General features: G+C 38.6%; 1 protein-coding gene across 3 annotated transcripts; it reads right to left on the minus strand.

Moving 5' to 3' along the window:
* Positions 1-578: 578 nt before the first annotated feature.
* Positions 579-24,421, minus strand: HSD17B3 (hydroxysteroid 17-beta dehydrogenase 3). 3 transcript variants are annotated; one of them, XM_035310417.1, is made up of 11 exons: positions 23,021-24,421; positions 20,874-20,920; positions 15,060-15,135; positions 8,966-9,073; positions 8,170-8,237; positions 6,989-7,024; positions 4,823-4,857; positions 3,756-3,837; positions 1,999-2,064; positions 1,535-1,684; positions 579-1,159 (listed from the first exon to the last, which is right to left on the minus strand). In XM_035310417.1, exons 1-11 carry the CDS (start codon positions 23,172-23,174, stop codon positions 1,049-1,051), a joined length of 933 nt encoding a protein of 310 aa, XP_035166308.1. In that variant the 5' UTR covers positions 23,175-24,421; the 3' UTR covers positions 579-1,048. The 3 variants fall into 3 exon arrangements, with proteins under 3 accessions (XP_035166308.1, XP_035166309.1, XP_035166310.1); XM_035310418.1 differs by lacking the exon at positions 1,999-2,064; XM_035310419.1 differs by lacking the exon at positions 1,535-1,684.
* Between the last annotated feature and the right edge of the window lie 6 nt (positions 24,422-24,427).

Here is a 24,427-nt window from a genome sequence, read left to right on the forward strand (position 1 = left end):
TTATCTTAGTTCAAATGTTTCAGTGTAATACTTAGTCATTCTTTGCGAAAATTACAGCAACAATCATAGGAAGCACGTGCAGAAAGTTAGGACCATATGATATTGTATCATAAGTCTATGTGGTGTTGCCTAGCTTTGTTACTAGGCTGAATGCAGCAGACAGAAATTTCTGGACCCAGTAGGATACATTTAGTGATTTCTCTCCATCCTGTGTGGCAAAGATTACAAAGACTCATCCTCATATTTGGCCAAACACCAAAATATACTTATTTTTATTAGCAAAGCCTCTGCTATCTAAATGCAAGTTTACAGAAAAAACACTTTGGAAATCAGAAGTAAAATAAACCTTCAAAATGAGAAGATGCATTCGTGATTTATTACAAACAGGAGTATATCTGAGTAGGTATTTGCAATCAAAAGATTTGCCTTCTGGATCCATCCACGAATGTAGAACTACTGCCTATCTTTTGCCTATGCTCCTGCCTCTGCAGCCCATATCAGATATTGCAGAGGGCAAAGTCATTCATAGGCTCTGGACAGAGCACATTTTGTATGACTGCAGTTCCAAATGTCCAGTAAGTATTTCTATCCTGAAAGCTTCTCCTTTTTTTTTCCCTCTGTCCTGAAATTTTCCTTGGTTTTTCAGAAGAAACCAAAGGCACATCACACGCTCTGAAAACATGAAAACACACTCTGAACTAATTTGGGAATAAAGCAAATTATTGTTTTATTTGTGAACAACAAATAAGCATAAATATCTGTGGCCTCCAACTTATATCAAAATAGTAGCAGCTGCAGCATTTCTTAGAACCTATCTAAAGCCCAGAAATTGCTGGAAAGGGACAGTAATTATTTTGCTTAATAGATTCATTGGATCAAGTCACTGATCACTAGATTGGTGATTTGGGTGGTGTTATGCCTCCAACTGATTTGATTTCTTCGGCATTCACACACAGAACCACAGCAATGTATCCTGCTGGGGTTTCCCATTGCACATCTTCCAAAAAAAAAAAAAAAAAAAAAAAAAAAAGGAAGAAAGAAAATGACGTCAGGGCTTCCTCCACCTTTTCTTCAGATAAGTGGTGAACAGATGCAGGACTGCTTCTTGAAGCCTGTCACTGTGGAATACCCATAAAGGAACGAGCCGCAGGACACAGGCCTTTAGAATAATCAAATAAAAACAATAGGAAGACAATGGGTTACAGAAACCTCTTGAAAGAAATTAACCAAGTGTTCAGAAAGGTCATAGAAAACATTGAATGCAAAAACTTTTCCTTTATACTTTTAGTATGAATGTTTCTCTTAGAGAGAAATGCTCATTCCTCTCAGTTATCAGTAGATCTGTTCTCTTCCCTGTACTTTTATTTAATGCTCATTATTAACAGCTACCATGCATACATATTTATTTTATTAGCTTCGTATCCTAAGGAAATCCAACCTTGAGGATTCCAAAATTATTCAGAAGAACCTACTGAGTCCAGACAGCCTTGAATCAGTTTTGGGGAACCATTTACAAACTGTCAAATTCAATTACCAGTATTTCATGGGCTAAACATCCAAAAATCTCATCTCCAAAAGTAACATAATCCAGTGATTCACTAACAAACTCTTCTGCCGTCTTTGTAATAAGACCAGGTTTTTGGTGCATAGTCATTGGAGTAGAAACACCATAAGGAGCCACTACCTAAAATAAGAAACATAATAGCAGTGTAATGTCATCAAATATTTACATAAGGCCATTCACTTTAAGGAATTTCACTTAATCTGACAAATTATAACAAATAGTTTCAGTGGATTAAGGGACTATATGGAATACATAAAGGTACTGTAGTGAAAGAAGGAGAAATGTTTACAGCTGCATATAGAGAGAAGAGAAAGCTTTGACAGGGTCACTCAGCACTTCACCAAGAAAGGCTGCAAGACACAAGTTTAGGCATCCCAGATCATTCTTGAAGAATTTGTTAAAATGAAGGTAAGTGTGGCGAGATGTAGTACCACCTGTATGATAATTCCCTTTGCCCTGTACTCTGCTTGTAGGGCTTTGGAGAAAGTGCATATAAAAGCCTAGAATAAAATAAAATGAAATAATATTAGCATAGGAAACTATGTACTTTCACATACACCTGCAAATATGTGCATACAGAGTCCTTAACAAAAATGACCAAGAATCATGCAACCAAGCAGAGTGAGTGTTGAAAAAACTAGAAATGATCTTTTCAAGACACATTTTCTGCTGTGTCACGTTAGCAAAAGATTAGCAAATAGATTGACTATCTGCATGTGAGAAGATGGAGTATGGCATGGGCCCAAGCCAGACATGAGACAGGTAAGTATTACTGCAGACAGGATTAAAATATTAGTCATATTCATGAAAATGCAAGAGATAAAAATATCTGAGTCCCATTATATTAGCTCTCTTGCTTGTGGTTGTCATCTCTGGCTGGTATCGACCCTCCTACTCCCAGGTTTACAAGGCAGTTTTTCTTGCAATAAAAATGGGAGTGAAATACAACTCATGCCTTCAAGGTATACCTATGATCATAGCCTATAAATATAATTTGCAAAATAATATATTTGAGCAGTTGTTTGTTTGTCTATTTTCAGCTTCAGCCTTCAGGGTTTATCTTCACACTACGAAGATTACACATATACTAACTTATTTTTGCATAAGTTGACTTTCTTGTATAGTGATTGATTTTAGAAATATTCTGAAATTTGACAACATTGAATCCCTCCTTTGTAATTACAAGTATAACAGCTATATTAAGCAGAAAAACTGAGGCTTTTTCCTAGCCAGCATTTGAGAGGCCTTGCAAGTTAAACACTAATAGTCTCATGATATTGCATGATACAACAATATGCTGACAAGTAAAATAACTTCCTTTCAGGGCACTGACAGAAACAGTCAATTTAAAAAGTACTCAGAAATAAAGGTAGCTAATACTCAATATATATATATATATATATGTTGAGTATTAATTACCTTTATATATATATATATATAAATCAAAATAGAACAACCACTGCACCGTATCACTTTGAAATAATATTAACTAAACTATTCTAAGGAACAAAAATTGACTGGTTTGAATGTAGTTAAAGTTTTGAGTAATGAGAAACTTATGTTAAAATGAGAAAGAGGAAATGGAAAACTAGAATTTCTTACCAAGAAAAACTAGCTTTTCTTACCAAGCTGAACTTCAGCTGTGTTCAAGCAAATATTGTTAGAATTTTTCATTTGAAACAAATGTGATCTGAGCAGATCATTTTTTGGAGTTTCAGTGAAAATCAGGAACTTTCACTTTGATAAGGTCTGGGATTTCAACTCAAAGTAGTATTTCAAAGTGAAAACTAGGAAGTGAGGAAACTCACCAGCTACCTACTAGGATTTTTATTCTTGACTCCATAAGCAAAATCTAACACTGCCATGTATCTACAGTTTCAAGTAAGCTAGCTAAGCCAGTCCAGTAAAAGTCACCACTTCCCTCAGTGAAGACAGACTGTGAGCACTGCTATAACACAACTTAATTAACAGCAAAATGTTCCTAAGATGAGACATACCTTCAGCTGGATTTCATTTGCATACCTTCAGTGACTCTTGGTTCTCAGCTAGTGCTAATTCACATCACTCCCTTATTTCAGTGGAACAACACATTTATGTCAACTGAAAACCCAGCCTTGTATTGCTGATATAAATGTTTTGGGAAACACTTGAAGGACATTTCTTCATAAAGCCATGTGAAAGACTTACTTACCTTAGAAGCTGAGTACATTGTGTATAATGGACAGGGAAAAGTACCCAGACCAGAGGACAGATTCAGAATAAGACCCTTCTGTCTGAAATTTAATTTAAAGAGTTACATACAGCATTAGAGTAAAAATCTGCATAAGTGGAAACTAACATTTTTCCCCAAAAAGGCAGAGCTCTCTTATAATACTGTAGACTACACTCTTAAAAGACTCTTTTTTTTTTTTTTTTTAGATACAATTAAGTCTAATGTAGCCAGGAATAATGGCATAAGTGAAACTTAAATGCCTAGTGCAGTCAGAACCATAGGAACATTTTATATGCTATTGTACATCTAACAGAGCAAAAATTGCCATCAGAGGAAAGATTTTATGCTCCTAAGTAATTGGTAGGTCCCCTTTGCTCATTAGCCAGCACATTCTTTTTCCTGTTCCATGCATCTGTTGTTTTAGTTTCCCTATTCACAACTCCCTGTAAAAAATCACAAATACCAATTTATTCCACAACAGCCAGGAAAAACAAAACAAAACAAAACAATTAAACAGTGAGAGCTTATTTTGTTGCCAAAACAAAAAGCATGTACTGTCCTCTAAAATGCAGTAGTTAATGTTCTCTAGAAATTTCATTTGAAAACATTAACTTCTGGTTTAAGGATGTGTCTAAAATCACATTGTATTAAAAGGACAAAAGGGATTACAGAGCTGAATTAACCTCTCAGAGGAAATACAGGTATTTCCAGTGTTTTAAAAGTAATATTCCAAGCATGGCTACCTCTTCCGGAAAAATATGACAATATATTCAAAAGCAATTGCTTGCCTAATTAGACTCATCACATGCCATTTTATTTCTGCAACATCTGCATGTTTTTGCTACAAACAGACCAAATTTTTATATTCTCTGTCTCATTCTACAATTGACTGAAAACTTGTAGCACTTCCTATCATTCATTCGCACAGAACTAACAGCACCGGAAGTAAATCTGATTGTCATACCATAAAGTGCAGAAGTTAATAATGAACAGCTAACACTGAATAAAGTGGAGGCAGCAACTAAAACTGAAAGTTCAATAATTACCTTGGTTCCATTTGTTTCAGAATTATTTGTGTCATCTGTAAGATAAGTATGTTAAGAATTATAACGAATCTCCCTCATTCCAATTACATTTTTTTCATTCATCTTGTTTTATTCACAGTTTCCTATTTGCTTAAGCCTCAGACATACATGTACAGTTCAAATAGCTAAAATGTGGAGTACTCAAAGTTTTGGAAAATATTTTTAAAATGTTAATAGACTGTCAGTCAGCTGAACTGTCAAAAATTTCAAAGGTTAGTCTCTTAGGCAATGAAAACCTTATGCTTATCTAAAGTTTGTTAACAGTATCTGAATTTCATGAATCTTCAGTATTGAATCATAACTGTAAGAAGAAAGTAAACTCCATACTGTTTTTGATCTTTTGCTTCAGTCTGTACCTGGACCAGAAATAGCAGAAAATAATGAAAATATTTTTTTTATTTTTTTTTTTCTGCTACCAAATGAGCTGTAGGACCATTTTTCATGATAATTATTTAAACATCCATTTCAATTTTAACAACATGTGGAATCATTCTTACAAATTTTGAAGTGCAGTTAAATCCATTTTTAGGTAAGAAATCAGCTGCTGCCTGTTACATTGGAAAGGTATTCTTGATTTCAATCGTAACTCTCTGTGGAATTCATACTCATACCATTGACTCATTATAAATATAAGTGATGTACAAATCTTCACAGGTAAGACTGTGATCTAACTCATTAAGGGCGGTAACCAAAAGTAAATGAAAGATACCACCTAGTTCAGTTCTTGAGTGATGCAACTTAATTCAGACCTTGTTATTTCTGTTTTTTCAGTAGTGTCATTGTGCACACTAGGATTGTAGAAGCAAGGTTGGTTTTTCAAGCTTCATTTTCAGAAAGGGTGACAAAGTGGGTCACATTAAATTGGGTGAAAGAGAATTTCCAATTAAAGTAGAAAGCTTGGGAAAAGTTCCTTCCTTTTCTCAGTGCTGAAAATCCCACTGACATCTGTGAGATCCAGGAATATCTGGAGCTCAGGCATCCCACTGCAAGAAGTGATGAGCACCATCCTACCAGCAATCAAGCGAGGGATGAGGCAGTGGGTATGGAATTAATGATGACTGGGACCAAGCAATGAGGAACAGTGGTTAGGAGCATGATTTCTTCTTTGTGTCTTGGAGGAAGGTGAATTTTTATGAAAAACTGAAAAGGAAGTGGTTGTAACACTAAGGGAATGAAATCACCAAGCCTTGGGGAAGTGGAAGACACTGATTTTATGGCATGTATAAGGCTTGAAGTGGTAAGTGGAGGACACTTTGGATCCAGACAGAAGGTATACAATTTTGGCTGGGTTTGTGAGGCATACATACTCAGTATTCAGATACCGCAGACATTTCTGTTCTTTCAGCAAGTAAATGGAATAAAACCTAGGAGCAGGAAGTCCACCAAACTAGTTTATGAAATAATTTGTTTCAACTGATTGATATTACATGATTTATTATTTGAAGTCATTAAGCAGCACTACAAATTTGGGAGGTAAAGTTTACTAGCCAAAGAAAGGGAAACATCTGTTGATAATTTTCATGTCATGTTTAGAAAGATATTTGCCAAGGTTGAGATGAACTACAAAGCTCTTGTTCTGCTCTTGTTCATGTTAATATGCTGCTTGCAAACAGTAGAGCAATAGGAATTTCAAAGCATGAAATATTAACTGTTCTTGTAAGGGAAGTAGCCAACCAAAATTAACTCCAAGAGGTAACAATCCCGAATTGGGAGACAACTCCTGAAGTTTCTCTCCTACATTGAGAGAAAAATGTTTTTTTGTCTGTCCAAAATGCATGTACAGTACAGTACAAAAAGTCAGAATATAAACATTCCTGCCTTGTAGATTTTGGTTTTGAAATAAATCTTCCCTTGTCATGCTTTTACAGAATGTTTCAGCTACATTTTAATGATGTGTGTCAACCAAGCAAAAGTGTTAAAACATTCCCAGTCAACTCTGATCAAAATATTTTGTAGGCACTAGAATCCATAAGGGTCCTTAAGATAATGCTGACATTCCAGCTGAAAACAACCATCTCTGGATAAACTGAATGAAATTAATCAGGAAAGTTAATTGGTCACTCTTTTGTGCGACTAATATTTTTCTAATGAAATAAGTTACAGACTAGCCACGTGTGCAGCACATACCTTTGTAGCAGAAATAATGTTGCAGTTGACAAGGTTCTGCAGTAAACAAGAAAACATAAAGTTCATAGATAACTCCAGAGAGTGTGTGTCTAATCTAGATAGCAAAGCTAGCAATTCCAAGTTCCTTGCAAAGCAGGGTTGCCTTGGATTTTCACTGTGCCTATGATGTGAGATACTCAAAGACAGGTGAGCAGTAAATTTATTTAATTATTATTTTTTTTTTTTTACTAATCATGGCATCCAAATCTGCCTTGCATCCCTTTATTAAGTGCACTCCATTTTGCCCAGACAAGCAGACAAGTTTTTGGACATGGCAAAACCTGGGATCCTGGTGTCCCAGCAGTGGCTGCACCAGCAAGCCAAGCTAGATGCGTACCAAAGGACACCCAAATTACAAAGATGCCAGGCTCCCATTGGCAGAGGTAGCAACATTTTAACAAGCCATCTACACAGCATAAGCACTGCCATGTAGAGGTATAATCCCATGACAAGCAGTCAAACACAAGCTGTAGCAGCAGCAGAGGTGCCATCATGTCTGTGACACCGCAGGAAGAGCCAGCTTGGGAATCTCTGGTTTGTAAGAGATGATGACAAATTGACTGAATGAATCCTGGGGCAGGGGCTATCAAGAAATACACTTGGAAGCTGTTTATTTTGTGGTTAATACTGTATGGGTAAACAACAATAAGGCAAAGAATCAAGTCCACAATTCTGTCTAACTGTTCCAAGTGTGTAAATTAATCCCTCCCCCCAAAGTAAACCATGTTTAAGCAAAGTTTATTTTTTATTTTCCCACAGATTAAATCAATGGTGTCTCAAAGAAATAAAGTTTTTATACTACTACCAGGAATGCTCTGGCTGTGACCAGGCTGGCCCCCATGACATTACGTGCGAGCAGTGAGCCAGGGAGGCTGCTGATCCCTGCTGTGGCCAGACCAGCTCTTCTATTGCTCAGTGTCTGCAGCAATTTAGCTAAACTATACCATTCTTTTTTCTTGTGCAAGCTCTTCTGAACATTAAAAACACATCAAGAGATGCTCCATCAGGCCTAGTAGTTTTCCCACCCAATTGAACACTTAAATATCCACTGATTGTAGTAGGGACAGAATCTGTCCCTTGTTAAGAAGAATTACGGTGCATAATTGTTATATTGGAAATAGAAAACCACGGAGTAATCCTACCTCGTCTACGTCTGGTGCATTAAGGAAACGGCACGGGAGAGGATTATGAAGCATTCCAACATTGTTAACTAACCAAAGGAAACATAGTGATAAGAACCACATCTGGATAAAGTGCACAGTTCAGCTAGTTAAACAAATGGCTTCTCCTCAAGACTCAGTTTTTAAGCTGTAAGTGAACAGAAATGCTGCTTCTTCAGCATTCATTCAGCAAGAACCAAGTCTCACTCTTAATGAAGTCATCAGTGCTGGTTGGTATAGACTACAGGGAACAGAAAAACAATCTGCTGTACAGTTTAGGGGGGTTGTTTGTTTCTTCTGTTGTTGTTTTGTTTGTTTGTTTCACTACTAAAAGGACGATTTTGTTAACCAAAATATATATATATATATTTTTTCATTGTTTCTCTGTGGATCATACCAATTAGCATTAGCCACAGGCTTGTTTCAGATTGAATATGAGAGTTGCACACAGCTGTAAAACAACCCATAGAGAAAATGAATTCCTTGAGGCCGAAGAGGGAAGAGGTCACCCCACAAGCTGGATGTTGCTCACCAAGTGGCAGAAAAGGTTTCACAGTAAAAGAAGCCACTATACAGAGAAATGGGAAATGCTTGGAGAATCTTAATTCACTTTTAAAACTTGTTGGAGTTAATTAGTGCTCAAACACGTTAGGCAGTTTTGTGCTTGGTTTCAGATGTTGGCCAACAAGTTGTTATGACACACATCATTTGTACAATTCTCTGTTAAATGCACTGCAGCCATAAAATACACTTTGATTAACAGACCTTAGTGACTCACCCAAAACACCAATTTCCAAGCCTTGCAGACCTTTTTCAATGTTCTCATATACTGAATTTTTAGTGAAATCAGCTTGTATAACCTTCACCTTTTGACCTGTGGCCTGCTCTGAAATTAAGGAAAAAAAAAAAAAAAGAAAAAAAAAGAAAAAAAAAAAAAAAAAACATCCTTTTGCATTTACCCAGAGAGAGGGAGAACTGTTATTCAGTAATAAGAGAAATAATGAGATATATCACTTAAGAATGCCCACTGTAAAATTAGATTTTTTTTCAACTTTCCATTTTTTAAAAGAATTGAAACACAAGCAAAACACTCTCACTGGTTACAGTTGTTTATGGGGAAACATCCTGGGAAACAGGATGAACTTACGCCCTGAAATCAATGGAAATTCCCTCAGAAAATCTAAACAGCATTTAGTCCTTCAGCAAGAGAAAAAAAAAAGGGGGGTGAGGGGTAGGTGGGGAGGAAATAAACAATATAGAACTTCTTCCCCTGGTTGTCATAATATTTATAAAAGAACACTGTCAGCATACATTAGACAAGTGAATGTGGGTGCCAGATCCTTGACATACACACAGTTTTGCAGAATTGTTTCAAAGTGTTTCCATATAAAAGATGAACATTTTAACAAGCAACACTCATTTTTGTCATGAAGGAGGAGGGGAAAACAGGACTCGTGATGCCATATTTTCTGCATCTTTTTCTCCCAGTTTCTCTCCTGATTTTACTTTTGCACCTTTGTGGACCGAATCTTATGATTTTGCTGGACTAAAAGACATTTAAAGGATGTTGGAGCTTAAATTTTGCAAGGTCAATTTACAGAGAAGGGAAAGGGAAATGTGTATGATTTTTCCAGTATCATTGCTATGCAGGAGTGGAGCCCAGCTGTACATTACCATTTTTCTCAGCAGTTGATTTATTACTGTCCATATTTTCAATGAAGTTTCATGAGGAAAAGAGGTAGAGGCTCTTATTTACTCATTTTTAAAGGCAAGGTTCTCCTTCAAAGGGGCCCAGTAAGGTCTTTTCTAACTAGTTGTTCACATTGTAAATTCTTGCTACTAAACCTGCTTTCAAGTTTTATGGGCAACCTGAAATCCAGATGAAGTTCGCTGAAAAAAGTGACAAGTGAATCTTGGAAACGTCAATAGATGATCGGGTTGCAGACTTGCTTCAAGCGGTAGGAATTCAGGTGCACGCGGATGGCAGAAAATCTGCTTTGAGTCTTGTTTGGGAAACTGCCCAAACTTGCTTGGAGCTTGGTTTTGTCATACAGGCAACGGAGAGCACTGCTTTGAATAGGAATTGCTCACTGATTTCTACTCACAAGTCATGCCTCACCTCTTTGTGTCCATCCAGCTTTAGAAAAAAAGACTCAGAACGCCTTGGGACAGTGAGCCTGGCAGAAAGCCCGTTTTGGCTTTGGGTCCAGCAAGCCAGTTTGCAGCCACACTGGGCCTGCATTGGAGGATGAGAGGACGCTGTTCCCTCCAGGCTGATCCCTCCTCGCCCCTCCATGCACTGCGGGTCTCAAACACCTCACACTACCAAAGCAACTGAAGCAGTCTGAGGAAACAGCAGACAGTCTGACTCCAGATGTGAAAAGCGGGCTGCATCTTCTGTGTGATTTTCAAGGACATCTGTCTCCATGACAGGGGCAAGGAGGAAGCAGTGCCCTTTTTCTTCCCTTCTTTCCAAGCTGCAGTTGTGTGCATGAAAAGGATGAAACACCCTTTGAACCTTCAACCTATAAAAGCAACTCTAGTGGCAAATGACCCCCTAGTAGTCCCAAACTGGGGGAACAGTGTAGCTACAAAGAATAAGGACATTGTGAGTGTAAATGTAGTGAAGAGAAAGAACAGAGCAACAGCTGGAGAAGACACCTACGGTGACCTGATGATTGAAGAGCTCTATAAACAAAACAAGATGGTCTTAAGAAGTGTAGTGATGTTGTGGCCATCTTTCTTGCGGGCAACAAGAAGAGCAGCCAAAGCTACAGCAGCATAAAAATTAGGATCAAACAAACCATTTGGCCTTTCTCTGCATCCCCTTGTCTGCACACAAATGCACTGCTACAACCAGCACTCTCAGCCAACAAACAAGTACTCCAGATGGCTTTACTCTCTCTCATTTAAGAATAAAACAATATATTAAAAAATAAAAATAAAACTATCGTGCTTATAAATGAATCGTCCAGGGATAGCTCTTTAGAAAATGATAACAAGTCTATATAGGAGAAAGCCAAAAATATTTTCCAAGTACCTTATGTCTCTCCCTCTCTGTGACAAAGATTTACATTAGTCTTTGAAGACTAAAGCCACTCCAACTCTTTTTCAAAGTCCTAAATGTGCCAGAAGAAAAGAACCTAGTTTTTTAAACATCAGAATTGGTTATTTCATTAAAAAAAAAATAATAATAAATAAAGAGAAAAATAATTTAAGGAAAATTGAAAACCTGATCTGTATTGTTTCATCTGACGTGTTACAAAATGTATCATTAAAGGTACATCTAACTGCTTCTGACCTCAGGCCACTTGGAAATCCTACATGCTGCCTCTTGAAATTTACCAAGAAGTGAGTAAATCTGGCAGAAGCATGAAGTTGGTTAGAACATGAAGGCTGCCAGAAACTCTCCCTTTCTGTTTGGAGAGATAGCAAGATCTTCTGGAAATCTGAAGTAGTAAAATGAATGCCTGAATTACACAAGATCTCTGATCTCTGTAGCAATAGGAGACCCTTTTGAAGTACTATAACAAAATCTGAACATGAAATAGAAGCATTCAGGCTTCATGTTCAGCAGAAATTTGCAGAGAGAAGAGCAAAATGAGATGTTACTTAAACGACAAGAAGAAGGTAAAAAAATATATATGATGGGTGAGAAATATTAAAAGTTCTGTAAAATTATAAATTACAAGGTCTGGCTACATTTTGAATGTCTTTTAAAGAAATGTGTCTCCTTAGAAATACAATAAACCTCAGTTTCAAAACTAACGGGAAAATAGAGGAGAAACAAAGAGAATGAAGACAAAAATAGAATTGCAATAGATGATAGAAGATATAAGAGAACATGAACTCAGTGAGCAACAACAAAGAAAAAAAGCCTTGGGAATTACTATTAGTCAGTAGAGCACTCAGAAATATTGGTCAAGGCGCTGAGGTGCTCTGTTAGGTAGCAGTAGTAGTGTGTATTGGGAAATCAGCCTTAGGCAGTCATGCTTTACCCCAAGGGACCAGCAAAACAAAACAGGTATGCTTAACCACCTTTAACGGAGAAGGAAGGATGTGCCAAGGGAGGTTTTTTTGTGCTAATAAAAAACCTCAGTGATCTCAACTTACTACCTGCTTAGCTCTTGGAGCCAGCTCTGGAAGGAGGAGGGGTGGAGGACACAGTGTAGTACAGGGGACAGCGAGACACAGCTAGACCTTTACCAGACTTAGTGGGAGCAAGACACATTTGGTTCTTGGCCATTCTGTGGGGTGATTTTTGTATTTGCCGGTTTATTCTACAGCAACGGTTGTGATATCTGCAGGGAAAGTCTGATAAACTACTCACTGCGTCACTAAAGCCAAATTAATGACCTGCATCTTCAGCAGTCTAAGATGATGTAGCTATACTTTCAGCTGCATTCTGAGGATCAGACACTTTCTTTCCTTAAATACAGATTTGTTTCTTCATACGTACATACATGTATATGTATATATGTGGCTAATATTAATGTGTTACAGAAGTGTCTTTCTGTTGTTGTTGTTGAATGGCATGATTTAACAGTTTAACAAGTAGAGGCCCTGGTCTTATCTACCAATTCTAGGGTTATAACTTCTCTATCAGGATCTAGCTCTGTTTGTACAGCTTGCTTAGGAAGTGTAAGAAGACTAAATAGAAAATACATCTAACAGCTTTCTGTCATATCTAATCTCCTGATGAATGGCTTTATAATCACAACAGTAAACATATTAAATAAGCAGTATACCTGGTGCAGTGGGTATCTCCATCTGCCCAAACAAGACTTATTTTGTTATCTTTTATCTCATGTTCTGGAAAAGCCATCCTGTCCTATGGGGTGGAAATCTGTTTTTTGGTTCCAGTGCTTATGTGCAGAAAGGTTTTTTCTTCTTGTGGATTTCTGCCTGCTGCAAGCTCCACTTCAGAGAGCTTCTCTCAGACGTTCCTGCAATCCACAGGGCTGTTTGAAAGCCAGCTACTGAGACCTCTGGAATTGCCCTTGTTAACCTCCTTTCGTTTATATTATTCAGTGTCTGAATGGAATTCTACAGTAGGATTACGCGAATAATGTCATCAGGTTGAGAAGGGAGTCAAGTCGTCTAGTTACTGTGTCCAGCTCATCAGAAAAAGATACACAGTCTAGCTGTTAAGCAAAAGGAAACATGAGCAATGTGCACAGTCCTACGACATATTTATGTAGCCTGTGATAATTTTTGTGTCTCTGTCTCTCTGTGCCTTAATCTCCTTGCATGTTAGTTCAGGGTAGAGATAACTGCTTGCAGTAAGATACTGCTTGTTTAAGATGTTTAGAAAAAAAAAAAAAAAGTCAGTGAGAGTTACAGAATTTAGAAAACAGTAAAAGCATTCTGTTAAATTTCTGTTTCATTTTTGGTTTGCATTGTTTATTTACTCACATAAAATCACAGTAAATTTAACTCTTCTTCCTTTCCAATGACTGCTTAGCTTAATTACAATAAAGCCCGAGTCTGCAAATTGAAATCAGAGGAGCCTTTGCAAAGCTTTAACCTAACCACACATCCAGAGCTCCCTGTTAATTTTTTTTTTATCCATGCCTTAGATCAGATGCTGTCCACTTGTCATCACCATATCCTCCTCTTTTTCCTTTTGTTTGTGACATCTACTAGTTGTTACGTACCCATTTCCAGCCTGACAACAAGACATGAGTCACTCCGGTCATGAGCCAAAGCCCGCTGAAAACAATGGAAAGATCTCACTGAGACCTGCCACCAATTTCAGCAAAGTTTGTGGAAAACTCTTGGTGCCCACCGGCACAGGGTGGGCTGCCACACCAGTGCTTTCCAGGACAGGGCAGGTCTTTGGCTGGGTGCTGCTGCAGGGCTCAGCACTGCGCGGCCTCACTGGGAAAGCAGACAGGGGGAAATCGGACAGAAAAATTAGAAACTCAATCAATCCCTTGCTTCAGCAGGAGGAGCTCCCGAACCTTCCCTAGGAGATGCACCGCACGCTCGGCAGGTGAGTGCCCCAAACCTGATGTGCTGCTGCAGCCAGGTGCCCGCCTGCCTAAAGGCAGGGCTGTAAACCTGGGAGTGACACATGCTTAGCACAGGAGCCTGTAAATCAAGGAGCACAGCGGACAGAAGCCATGTGTAGGAGAAGAGACTGTGGGAAAAAGAACCCTGATTAACACAATCTCTAAAGTTAATGGAGGATATAAACTCACTTGACTCCTATAGAAATCCTAACTGTCAATCTTAATTTATTTAAACAAGCCATTCCCCAGGGCAAATAGCTTATCCACTTTGAAGGAAAGAAAGGGAACATTAATTCTAAAGATGAACTATTTAACTGCATTATCAAAAGCCAAATGGAACTTGTAAATCTTAAAAGGAAAAAAAAAAAAAAAAAAAAAAAAAAAAAAAAAGCTAAAATTATTTAATTTTTGCTCCTCCTTTGCTATATTCCAAGAACTAGTCTAAAGGCAATCTTTCCTGAGCAAAATCTGGTGCATAGATGATTCAGACAAATCTAGTACTACACTTCCTTTGCCTGTTCTTATAGAATATAAGCTTAGGTGAATAAAGGTTTTAAGCCAGTACAGAACCTACAGTTGTGTTTTTTTTTGGTTTGTTTGTTTGGTTTTTTATGTGTCCAACCCATTGCAGTGTTTGAATTACTGCATGTACATTTATTGTAGTCCATGACTAGAAGGGTTCAAATGACAAAGTGATATCAAACGAAGTATCTGTCATATTGCATCAATACCCGGGGCTCAATCTGTAGAAATACCTGGAGCCCACCTGTACTAGATGCTGTACCAGGGAAACAGACCTCCAGGTTTCTGCCAAGCCAACCCGATAAACAGGAAACTAAGTTTGAGATGAACGCTTACCGATTTCAGTGGCTACTCTCTTCAGTTTTTCAAGAGTTCTGCTTATCATAACTACATTTAACCCACGTTTTGCCAGCTGCAAGAGAAGAATATAAAAGTTGTCAGAAAACAATATTGGCAAGATTTTTTAGAATATACTTTTTCTAGTTTTACAACAAAAAAACAATTATAGTTTTACTTAGTTGTTTTCATCACTTATTACCTGCCTAATGGGTAAGCAACAGATACTAAAAACAGGTCAAACATTAATTTGGATTCTAATAGTCTGTGAAAACACCTCCTTTCCTGTGTAATCTTGGACCATTATGAGAAAAACATGCTGGACAGTAATGAAAACTCAATAACATACCAAAAAATAAACCCTAGCCAGTTTCAAGTGAATGAATATTCACAGGGAATGAAGACAACATGATATTTCCCAGAAAAGCATTAGGAAACAAATATGTTGAAGACACCATCTTTGACCCTCATGTTTTGTTTTTAATCTTGAGGAAGTACACTGAGCATATTGAACTGAAGGATCAAGAGTTTGCAGGGATTTGGATTTATTCAAACATACTTAATAGAAATAAAATCTCACACAGAATAGATGGATAAATTTTGTTTCTTTCATTAGATACAGACTTAAAAAAAAAAAAAATCCAACAAGTCCAGGGTTAAAAAGTGAAAACACAAGGGTACATCCACAAAGGTAGTGGCAAGAGTTGAAGTTTACAGCTGTGAACAGCACATAACGCAGCAGTCCATAGTCAGTTTGGTCTTACCATGTACAGAACAGAGAAGGGTATTCTCCCATTTTCCCTAGGCCTCCCATTCCCATCAGCTAAAGAGTGTTAGGCAGAACCTGAGAGAAAAATATGTCCTCGATTTGTGAAACTAAGGTATTAACAAGCAGCAGTTGAAGAGAGTTGTGTGCACAAAGAAGTGAAAGATAGAGCTGAAACGAGAAAAAAAATAGCCATGGGAGCAAGGAGAAAGAGAGTTAAATCAGTCAGTACAAAAGATAAAGCCAACTTCATCTGAAAGTACCATGTTTGCTTAGACCAAGAAACGAACTGGCAAAGCCCACACACTGAAGACCCATTCATTTCTGTCGCTGACTCCCTGCAACGCGCTCTCCTTAAACCTATTTGAGGGAAGCAGATTGTCCTACTGAGCTCTTCTGAAACAATGAAAAGAATGTTAAGGAATAAGGACCTTTGTTTAAAAATTCACTACACTGAGTGTACGAGGGGCAGACTGTCTATTAAATGTATAAGCCACGACCATTTGCATTTTCAGCACAAAGACCATGCACAGTCCCGAGCTTTTGGAGACCCTCTCACATAATTGCCCCATGCTCCAAGGAGACATGCAGAGGCTCAGACGCTCTGGAGTTTCGAAAGCTTATTTTAAGGGCTCCATCTGAGGTACTCAGGAAGAGAACGTTAATTGTCTTCGCACTGGCGAATTTCCCTTTGTCCACATGAGCTTTGCTCAAGCTGTTTCCTATCCAGTTGAAAGCAACGGAGACATGGTCCCTGCTTCTGTGGTCACTCATTCCTGCTTGTCACTTGGGGGTGTTTGGATGGGGATGGTTTTGATTTTTTGAGCATTTAGACTCACGACGTGTCATACACAAAATTAAAGTTCTGTCTCACTGGGCTTCTCAACATCATCTCAGCTGTATCTCTCTGTGCTTTGTTTGATGGAAAAATCCCTCCTAAAAAGTAAATAAAAAATGATCCCCACTGCTAAGATTGTGTTGTATTTTAGCCAAAAGCATATGTACTTGTGGCAAACAAAATCACAAACTGTGAGGTGAGAGGACTCGCCTCTGCTTTTGTATACCAGACTAATCGGAAGCAAAAGGTTGTGGCAGCCATTTCTCAAGGCAAAAATGGCTGCACACCTGCCTACTCTTTTATTTTCGCCTCCTGACCCACATAGAAAACATGCATTCTTTTCAGAAATCAGTTTCATAGGACATTTTAATGAGCATACGTGATTCAAAAGCACCCATCGAGGCAAACAAAATTAATTGCGTTAAAAAAAAAAAAAAAAAAAAAAAAAGAGGAATTTCCTGGTCATCCACGACACAGATTAAATCAGTTCTAACACAGCCGCATTGCAAACGAAAGTAACTTCTAGCGCAGACGTCCTTAGCGCGAAGCATCTCCGGGCGCCGCACCGGGCAGAGAGCTGCTGGGTGAGGAAACCCTGACTCCCAGCGGCAAAGGGCCGAAGCGCTCCCGGCCCTCCGAGGCTGCCGACCTGCGGGAGCAGCGCTACAGTCCGCAGCCGCAGACATCCGCGGTAACCCAGCCTTTGGAAGTCGGATTAATGTTAAAGGGAGATCTGGTGGGGTCTGCGTTCTGGAATCGCACAGAAATACCGTTAAAAAGCTTAAGCCCACAGTAATTCATGTGAAGTCACTCTGTATTTTCCAGTACATTTTTGCAGCTACAGTCTGAAGTAAATCTTTCAGCAAATGAAATTTTCAGACAATAAAGCTTCGCACGAGGCATGACATGGGTGTTTGATTCAAACTGTATCTGCAGCTACGCTGGTTATACTTTACACGGATCGTTAGATGTAATAATTTAAAATCCTTGATAATAATTCTGGGCATACCATAGCCACCTACCATAACTTTCTACTAATCTTAAGAGATTTTCTCTCTTCCCCAGGACCGCACTGATATGGCCTCAGTGTTTCACCCATTTTCTTCCCTTGCTTGGGATTCAGGCCTGAGGGATCCCTATGATTCAAATCCTTCGACCCATTTTGGTCCAGCTGGCTGAGACAGGGCAGATGATCTGCAAGCTAGCTCTGCACCTGTACAACACAACTGGATCAGCAGTATTTCAAGGAATAAATCCAGGGTCAGCTTGAGAAATTAGAATGCATGTTTAGCTGGAACAGAAAAACTCAGATCATATTTAGCTTGTATTATACTGCTGGTAATGCTGCATAGGATTTCAGGAAATAGGAGAAAGGTTTGAGATTTCAAAAAAGGCTGCATTAGTAAATGAACACAGGGCCTTTCTCAAAATCATAGAACCATAGGATGGCCTGGGTTGAAATGGTGTGCTAAAACATTGATTTAGATATCTTTAGAATTATAAGCACGTTATTAAATATCAACAATTACCAAAAAAAAAAAAAAAAAAAAAAAAAAAAGGCCACCAAAATCCTTCCTGTGTCCTGCCATCAGGTGAGAAGTGTGCAGATGTTAAACTGTAAATGTCAGAATATGGAATGGCCTTGGCTATACACTCGGGATATTTGAGATGCTAAGTCAGGGGGAGATCCTAAACCACTTCTGCTGCTATTACATCAGGAAAACAGAACTAAAAAGTCTGTACCAGTACCTGAAGTGCTAACAAGTGAGTGGAGATGTCAAAGATCTCTCAGACCTGACAGCCCAAGACAGAAACCTGGCTTTTGAAAAAAATTATAGCAAATTAGATCCAAAAGCCAGCACTTTGACATCACAGCAGTCAGTTTAAGGGATGGGGTCTGTATGTTCACGAAGGCCAGTCCTTCAGAATCACCCTGACATGTCAGAAGTGCAGTCAGAGCCTTCTCAGAAGCCTGGAATTTCATGCAGGAGAGGATAAGCTCAAGGTGTTCTTGCCTGCCAACACAAGCTTAGGATCCTAAAGGGACAATAATTTGCTCTGAAAAATCTGTGTCCTGGCATCAACAAAGCAGTATTCTGAGACCTCACAGCTGCCTGGCTCCTCACACAGACCCAGACAGCTCTTGAGCTTAATGGATTTCGCAGAGGCCTGTATCTGTCTATAAACCTTGGAAACAAGGGTACTGACCCAGTAAGTACTGTAATCTTTGCCTGAACCTCCATCTCCTGGGCTGTACTTACAAGCCACCAACTCGAGTTTCCACAGGAAACACTGAGTAGAGAAAGCCACATCACACTAGTCTTCCAAAACACGAGAACTGCTCTCCTCAGTCTCCACGGGAGCCTGAGCCCCTATGTTAGTTTGTAACTTGTTATCAGCGCACGTCTCAAGGGAATTCACCACTTGTTGCTGCAGCACAAACTCAGAGGAAGAGACGCTGTGTGAGATGGGTGTTGCCTCTACATCGGCCCGCGATACCAGCGGGACCTGTTCCAGCAAAACATCAGAGAACTTTGTACGCCGACATCAGATCAGCAGACAGCAGCGCTGAGCCAGGAACTCCAAAGGCACACAGACATTAAAACAGCAGGTTTGGGTTTATTTATCCACAAGCCCCACACAAGCGTATGCTTTGACCTCAGCCAGCGAGATGACGTGCCAAACTATGAGCTCATGTGGTGTGGGCTTGGGATCTGCCCCACAGCGCAGTAGCTGACCACAGCTTCAATCAAAGGGACCACCTGGGGAGGAAGGTATGTCTCAGCGAGGATAAAGATGGCTCTCAGTCATCACACAAAAGCCAAAAATAATGAACAAATATTCCACAAAATCTTGCCAGTCCAGCCAAGAACTGTTTTTTTCAAGAAAAGAGAGTAGTTATTTTATACTTTCTCATGATTCGCTTGCCATGAATGGCCTTTTAAATGGGATTTACTCGTGTATAACCCATATGACACAAAGAACGCAGAACAAAAACAGAGAATCCGATCTAGACACTCTCAGGTGCCTGCAACTTTCACGTGGTTGAAATATCACCAGGTGCTCCCATTCAAGGTTAGTTCAGCAAGCTGCATCTGCAGACCCTTACCCATTTGCTCAGCATTTAAGCAACTCAGTCGGTAGATAGAAGGTAGCATTTTTCCTTCACTTCCATAGGAGAGCATGTGATCTTTATTGCAACTATGACAGATATTAAACTACAAATATTAAACTATATGTATATATATACACGATACCTGGTATCTTTGTGCTTTCTACATTCAACACCCTTTCAAAAGTACTTACTGTATTGCCACCCCCAGTAATCAAAATCAGGTGATTAAAGTAAATAATAAATATGCTTATGAAAGCTGGCTTAAAAAAATCCAACCTAATAAATCAAAGGCAAGTGTGTTTTCCATTCCTGTGAGAGATATTTTTTATATAATTTATCACATCAGAAGGCAGCACATCTAATCTAAACTCTCACATATTAAAGGCTGCTAATTTTCACCCTGTCATCTCAGCTCTGAAGACAGTAACTTCATGTTTCTGATTATTTCAACTTCAAGGTTGCCTTGTCTCCAGTGATGTGTGACTCAGTGAAGTGAAATGTAGTGGCTGCACAGCAGTGCAGAGCTGATTGTGGCTCCCTCCTTCCTTCTCCTACAGACACATGAAGCTACCAATGCTTAATCAAACCATATATATTTCAATATAATTTCCATAATCTGTAGTTCATTTTCATTTGCATAGAATTATCCTTTATTACTTCAGATAAGTCTCTCAGACTTTTCTTTGCAACTGTGAAGGCTAACAAAATACATTTTGTATTTTTAATGCTGGACCACCTCACTGAAATACAAAAAGCACATTAGCTGTGAAACTGGGATTAAAAAAGGATAATCAAGGAGACTTCCCACTCTGGACAGACTACACAAAATCTTTTGGATTATTCAGTGTTTCCATTTTATTTCCTTGGACTGACGATACCAGTGAGGCATGAATGACGTTCCTCTGAAATGCAACACCAATTTCATTGCAGAACTTGATTAATGTTATTCTGCACATACAGAGGGGAAGGATTAGTACTGGGTTTGTCACAGTGGCTTTGAATCCTAGAATTTTCTTAGTAACTCGCGGAGACTGGGAAAGGGATAGCAATTGCCATTTTGTCAAAATAAAATTAAGTGTATGTAATCTATCTTACCTCAAATGAATATGCTTTTCCAAGCCCATCTCCTGCTCCTGTGACCACTGAAGAAAGTAAAAAGAAGATGGATTATGTTTGTTGTTCTACTGTAGGTTGTTCTTTCTGCATTTCTTGAACATCTTGAACATTACTACCAAAATGCTTCTAGTAAAGCACAGAATCAATCCCCACACACACACTTTGTTAATCCCTTGTGACTTTTTCAACTTTTTGTTACTTCACTTAGCATTTTTTGTCTTCAAAGCAAATCCCTCCTCAAAGTAACCTATCTAATGCAGTAGCTAGCTCTAATTCTCACGTTCAATGAGGAGACACTCAGCAAACAATCCATTTCCTATGAGATGGTAGAATTGTCTTCTGTAAACACATTTTTACAAGTTCTGTTTTGCAGCTTTTTAGCTTGTATGTCTGTGGCAGTACAGCAGAAGATAAGGAGTAACTAGTGACTGAAGCTGATACTACTGGCTGAAGTGATACTGTTGTCATGCAAGAATTCCATCTGCAAGGAAAAACTTACCCACCATCTATAAAATGCTCTTCTCCCAGAGCTTTCTGACTCACAGTTTACCTTTGAATTTAGTGTCACTGAGAAAGTAAACGAGCCTTGGCATTTGTAAAGCATCCTGATCTTTAAATATTATACAAGCAAATAAATAAGAGGAACTATATAAAGAAAAAGTTTATCACCTTTCTTATCAAGAAAGAAATAAGTAAAGTAGGCAAGCACTAAAGCAATTCTGAGGTACTCCCGGGAAGTTTTCAAAGCAAAAATAAATAGGGGTCAATGTCTAAAAAATTGTGGATTAAGGACTTCTAAATTACGAAAGAAACTGGGAGACCAAGGTGAATTTGAACAGCTGGGATCACTGCCAGCAGAAGAGCAATTACCCTCTTATTTCACAAAGAAAGAAATCCCGTGGTGAGAAAGCGGTGGATTTTTACCTTCCTAGTAGGCCTGCAGGTGAAAAGCAAGCACCCACTGGAAAAGAAGCTTCCACCTTCCAACTTTCATTCTCACAGTTCTCAGGGGCTCATGTGCCACGTGATACAGCAAAACAGTAATGTCTAATTAATGTTACTGGGCTGAGAAACCTTAGTGTTTGTAGAAGGACAGAGCACGCAGGGTCCACCAAAGGAAACGAGAGTCTCTCAGCCTTCAGCAGAAACAGGATTTTACAGAGAGAGCTCCACAAAGTGCTCCTCGCCACACGCACACAAGTGAGGTCTATACCTGACTAGCATTAACATGAGGCCTGTGCATTATTTCAGAAGCACTTGGTGCAATAGAGACATCAAGTCTCTAGCACAGGGGCAAGGAAGAAAGCACACGAGCACTTTTGGGGTCACCTCTTACCAAGAGTCCACCATCAGTGACATCTGTAGCCCAGGAACTCAAAAAACTGTACTACTTTTTCATTCTTACTTCATACCGGTAATTTATCAAGCCTAAGAAAAACATCAATGTTCAGTAGGAAGAACATATTTATTAAACATTTCTGTTATTTTCTGTTATTTTCTGTTATTTAAACATTTCTGTTTTTTTATTAAACATTTCTGTTATTTTCATGAAAATATGTTATATCTTTTTTAAAAAAAAGTACTGCCAAGTTGCAGCTTTTGTAGTTTTTAGGAAAAAGTAGATTTGGTTTGTTAATGATACCATTAAGGATAAGTCATCAGTTCTGGGAAAAAAAAAAAAAAAAAAATAGTCTGGAGCAAAGACAAGAGGGACAAAGACAAGTTGCTTCGAAGAATGGAGACCATATACTAGGATACACTAGAGCTGCTTGCTTCACACATCAGGAAACTGAGGATATAGGCAATGCTATCAAAACTAAAGCATTTCCAGTAGAGAAAAAAACATCACAAGTAGGAATGGGGAGAAAATTCACATCTATACACCAGGGGTGCAAGTTGTCACCAGTTTATTTTTCTCTTCTCCCCAAGTAGGCAAAACCTTCAGGCTCATTAATCTGAAGTTACTACAAGGCAACAAAAAAGAAATGAAGCAAGCCTCAGTTAGTGGAAATCATGTTATGTTCTGAAGGGACAGGGTGAGAATGAAAGGAAAACCTCTCCCAGTTAGTAATGTAACAATTCATCACTCAGATACAAGAAGAAGAAGGTGAGGAAGTTTGCATTACCTGCCCATTCTCCCAGCGACTGAAAGAAAGCCTGAGGCAAAGCACTCCAGGTATGTGGGAAAACGTATTTCATAAATCTGATGCATTTTACCAGAGCACAGAAACAGATCAGTCCCCCAATAACTGTCAGCAGCTGATGCTGATAGTCTTCCATGGTGAGAGAAGGCAGCGAGCTAGCATGCCAGGGTAACACTCTCCTGGGAAATGCCTCTTCCCAGCACGCTGATAGTCTCCGGGCACTGGCAGAGAAGGGAGAAGTCTAATCAGGGCACGTGACCTGTTTTCTCCGAGGAATGCCCCGAGTTTAGACTAGAATAACGTCTCTGCATTACACCCAGATTTGTAAACGACCAGAAAAAAAAAAAAAAAAAAAAAAATCAAAATTAAACAATGACTTCTGGTGCTCGCTTTAGTAGCAAGGTTTCATTCCTTTTCTGGAGGCTACCAGAGAACAAAAAGAATAAAAATATTTTTATTGTAGTTCCTTAGGAATCATAGAGACTGAAGATGGGTCTAAACCAAAACCCTGGATAAGAATACTCCAGGCCTTGGGGATAACACAACAGCACTACTTCGTACAGTAGTGAAGAGTTAAGCCCCAGTCCAGAGACTCCCAGGGCAAGTTCACACTGAACTTGTGCTTAGGCCAGAAAAATACATTTATCTCCCTGTTCAAAGACAAAATAATAAATGGGTAATAAAGACATCTGATTCTTCCTATATAGAAAGAGCAGTATTATATAAACTTCAAAAGAGCTTTCTGGTAAGAGGTTAATACCCATTTAACAGACGGGGAAATCTTGGCACAAACTACTACAGTAAGATATTAACAAGGGAACAGGACTTCCAGTTTTCTGAACAAAATACATTTGAACTAGTGTTAAAGCTGAGGACATGGATCAGAACCATCAGGCTAAAAAACAGTGTCAAGAACAGTACCTTAATGCAAGATGAAATTTTTTGAAAGTTGAAAATACAAGGTGATATTAAAATAAAATTAATTAAATACACACATTGTTTTTGTGTTTGTTTGTTTGTTTGTTTTAATGTTAACAGGGAAAATCTCAGGGAAGGCACAGAAACTTTTAATCTTCTTTGCAGTGGCAGTTTCAAATATTATTCATTCTTCAAAGACCAACTTAAAATGGAGAAGAGAAAACACTGATGGTTATACATACACTTAGGATAAGGCAAAATAAAAATTGTGTATATACTTCAATGATATTCTTTCACATTTAATATGAAGCATCTTTAAAATTTAATCTGAATCTCTGACACACAGAAATCTTCAAGTGAAGAGCAGCAATGTATGTCAAGTGTCACATTACTGACACCTTTGGTCAAAAAAACAAAATACACAGATGAATTAAAGAGAAAAGATGATGTCTGAATCACAAGGAATGTGAC

The sequence above is a fragment of the Oxyura jamaicensis genome, chromosome Z (genome assembly GCF_011077185.1).
Source record: "Oxyura jamaicensis isolate SHBP4307 breed ruddy duck chromosome Z, BPBGC_Ojam_1.0, whole genome shotgun sequence".
NCBI lineage: Eukaryota > Metazoa > Chordata > Aves > Anseriformes > Anatidae > Oxyura > Oxyura jamaicensis.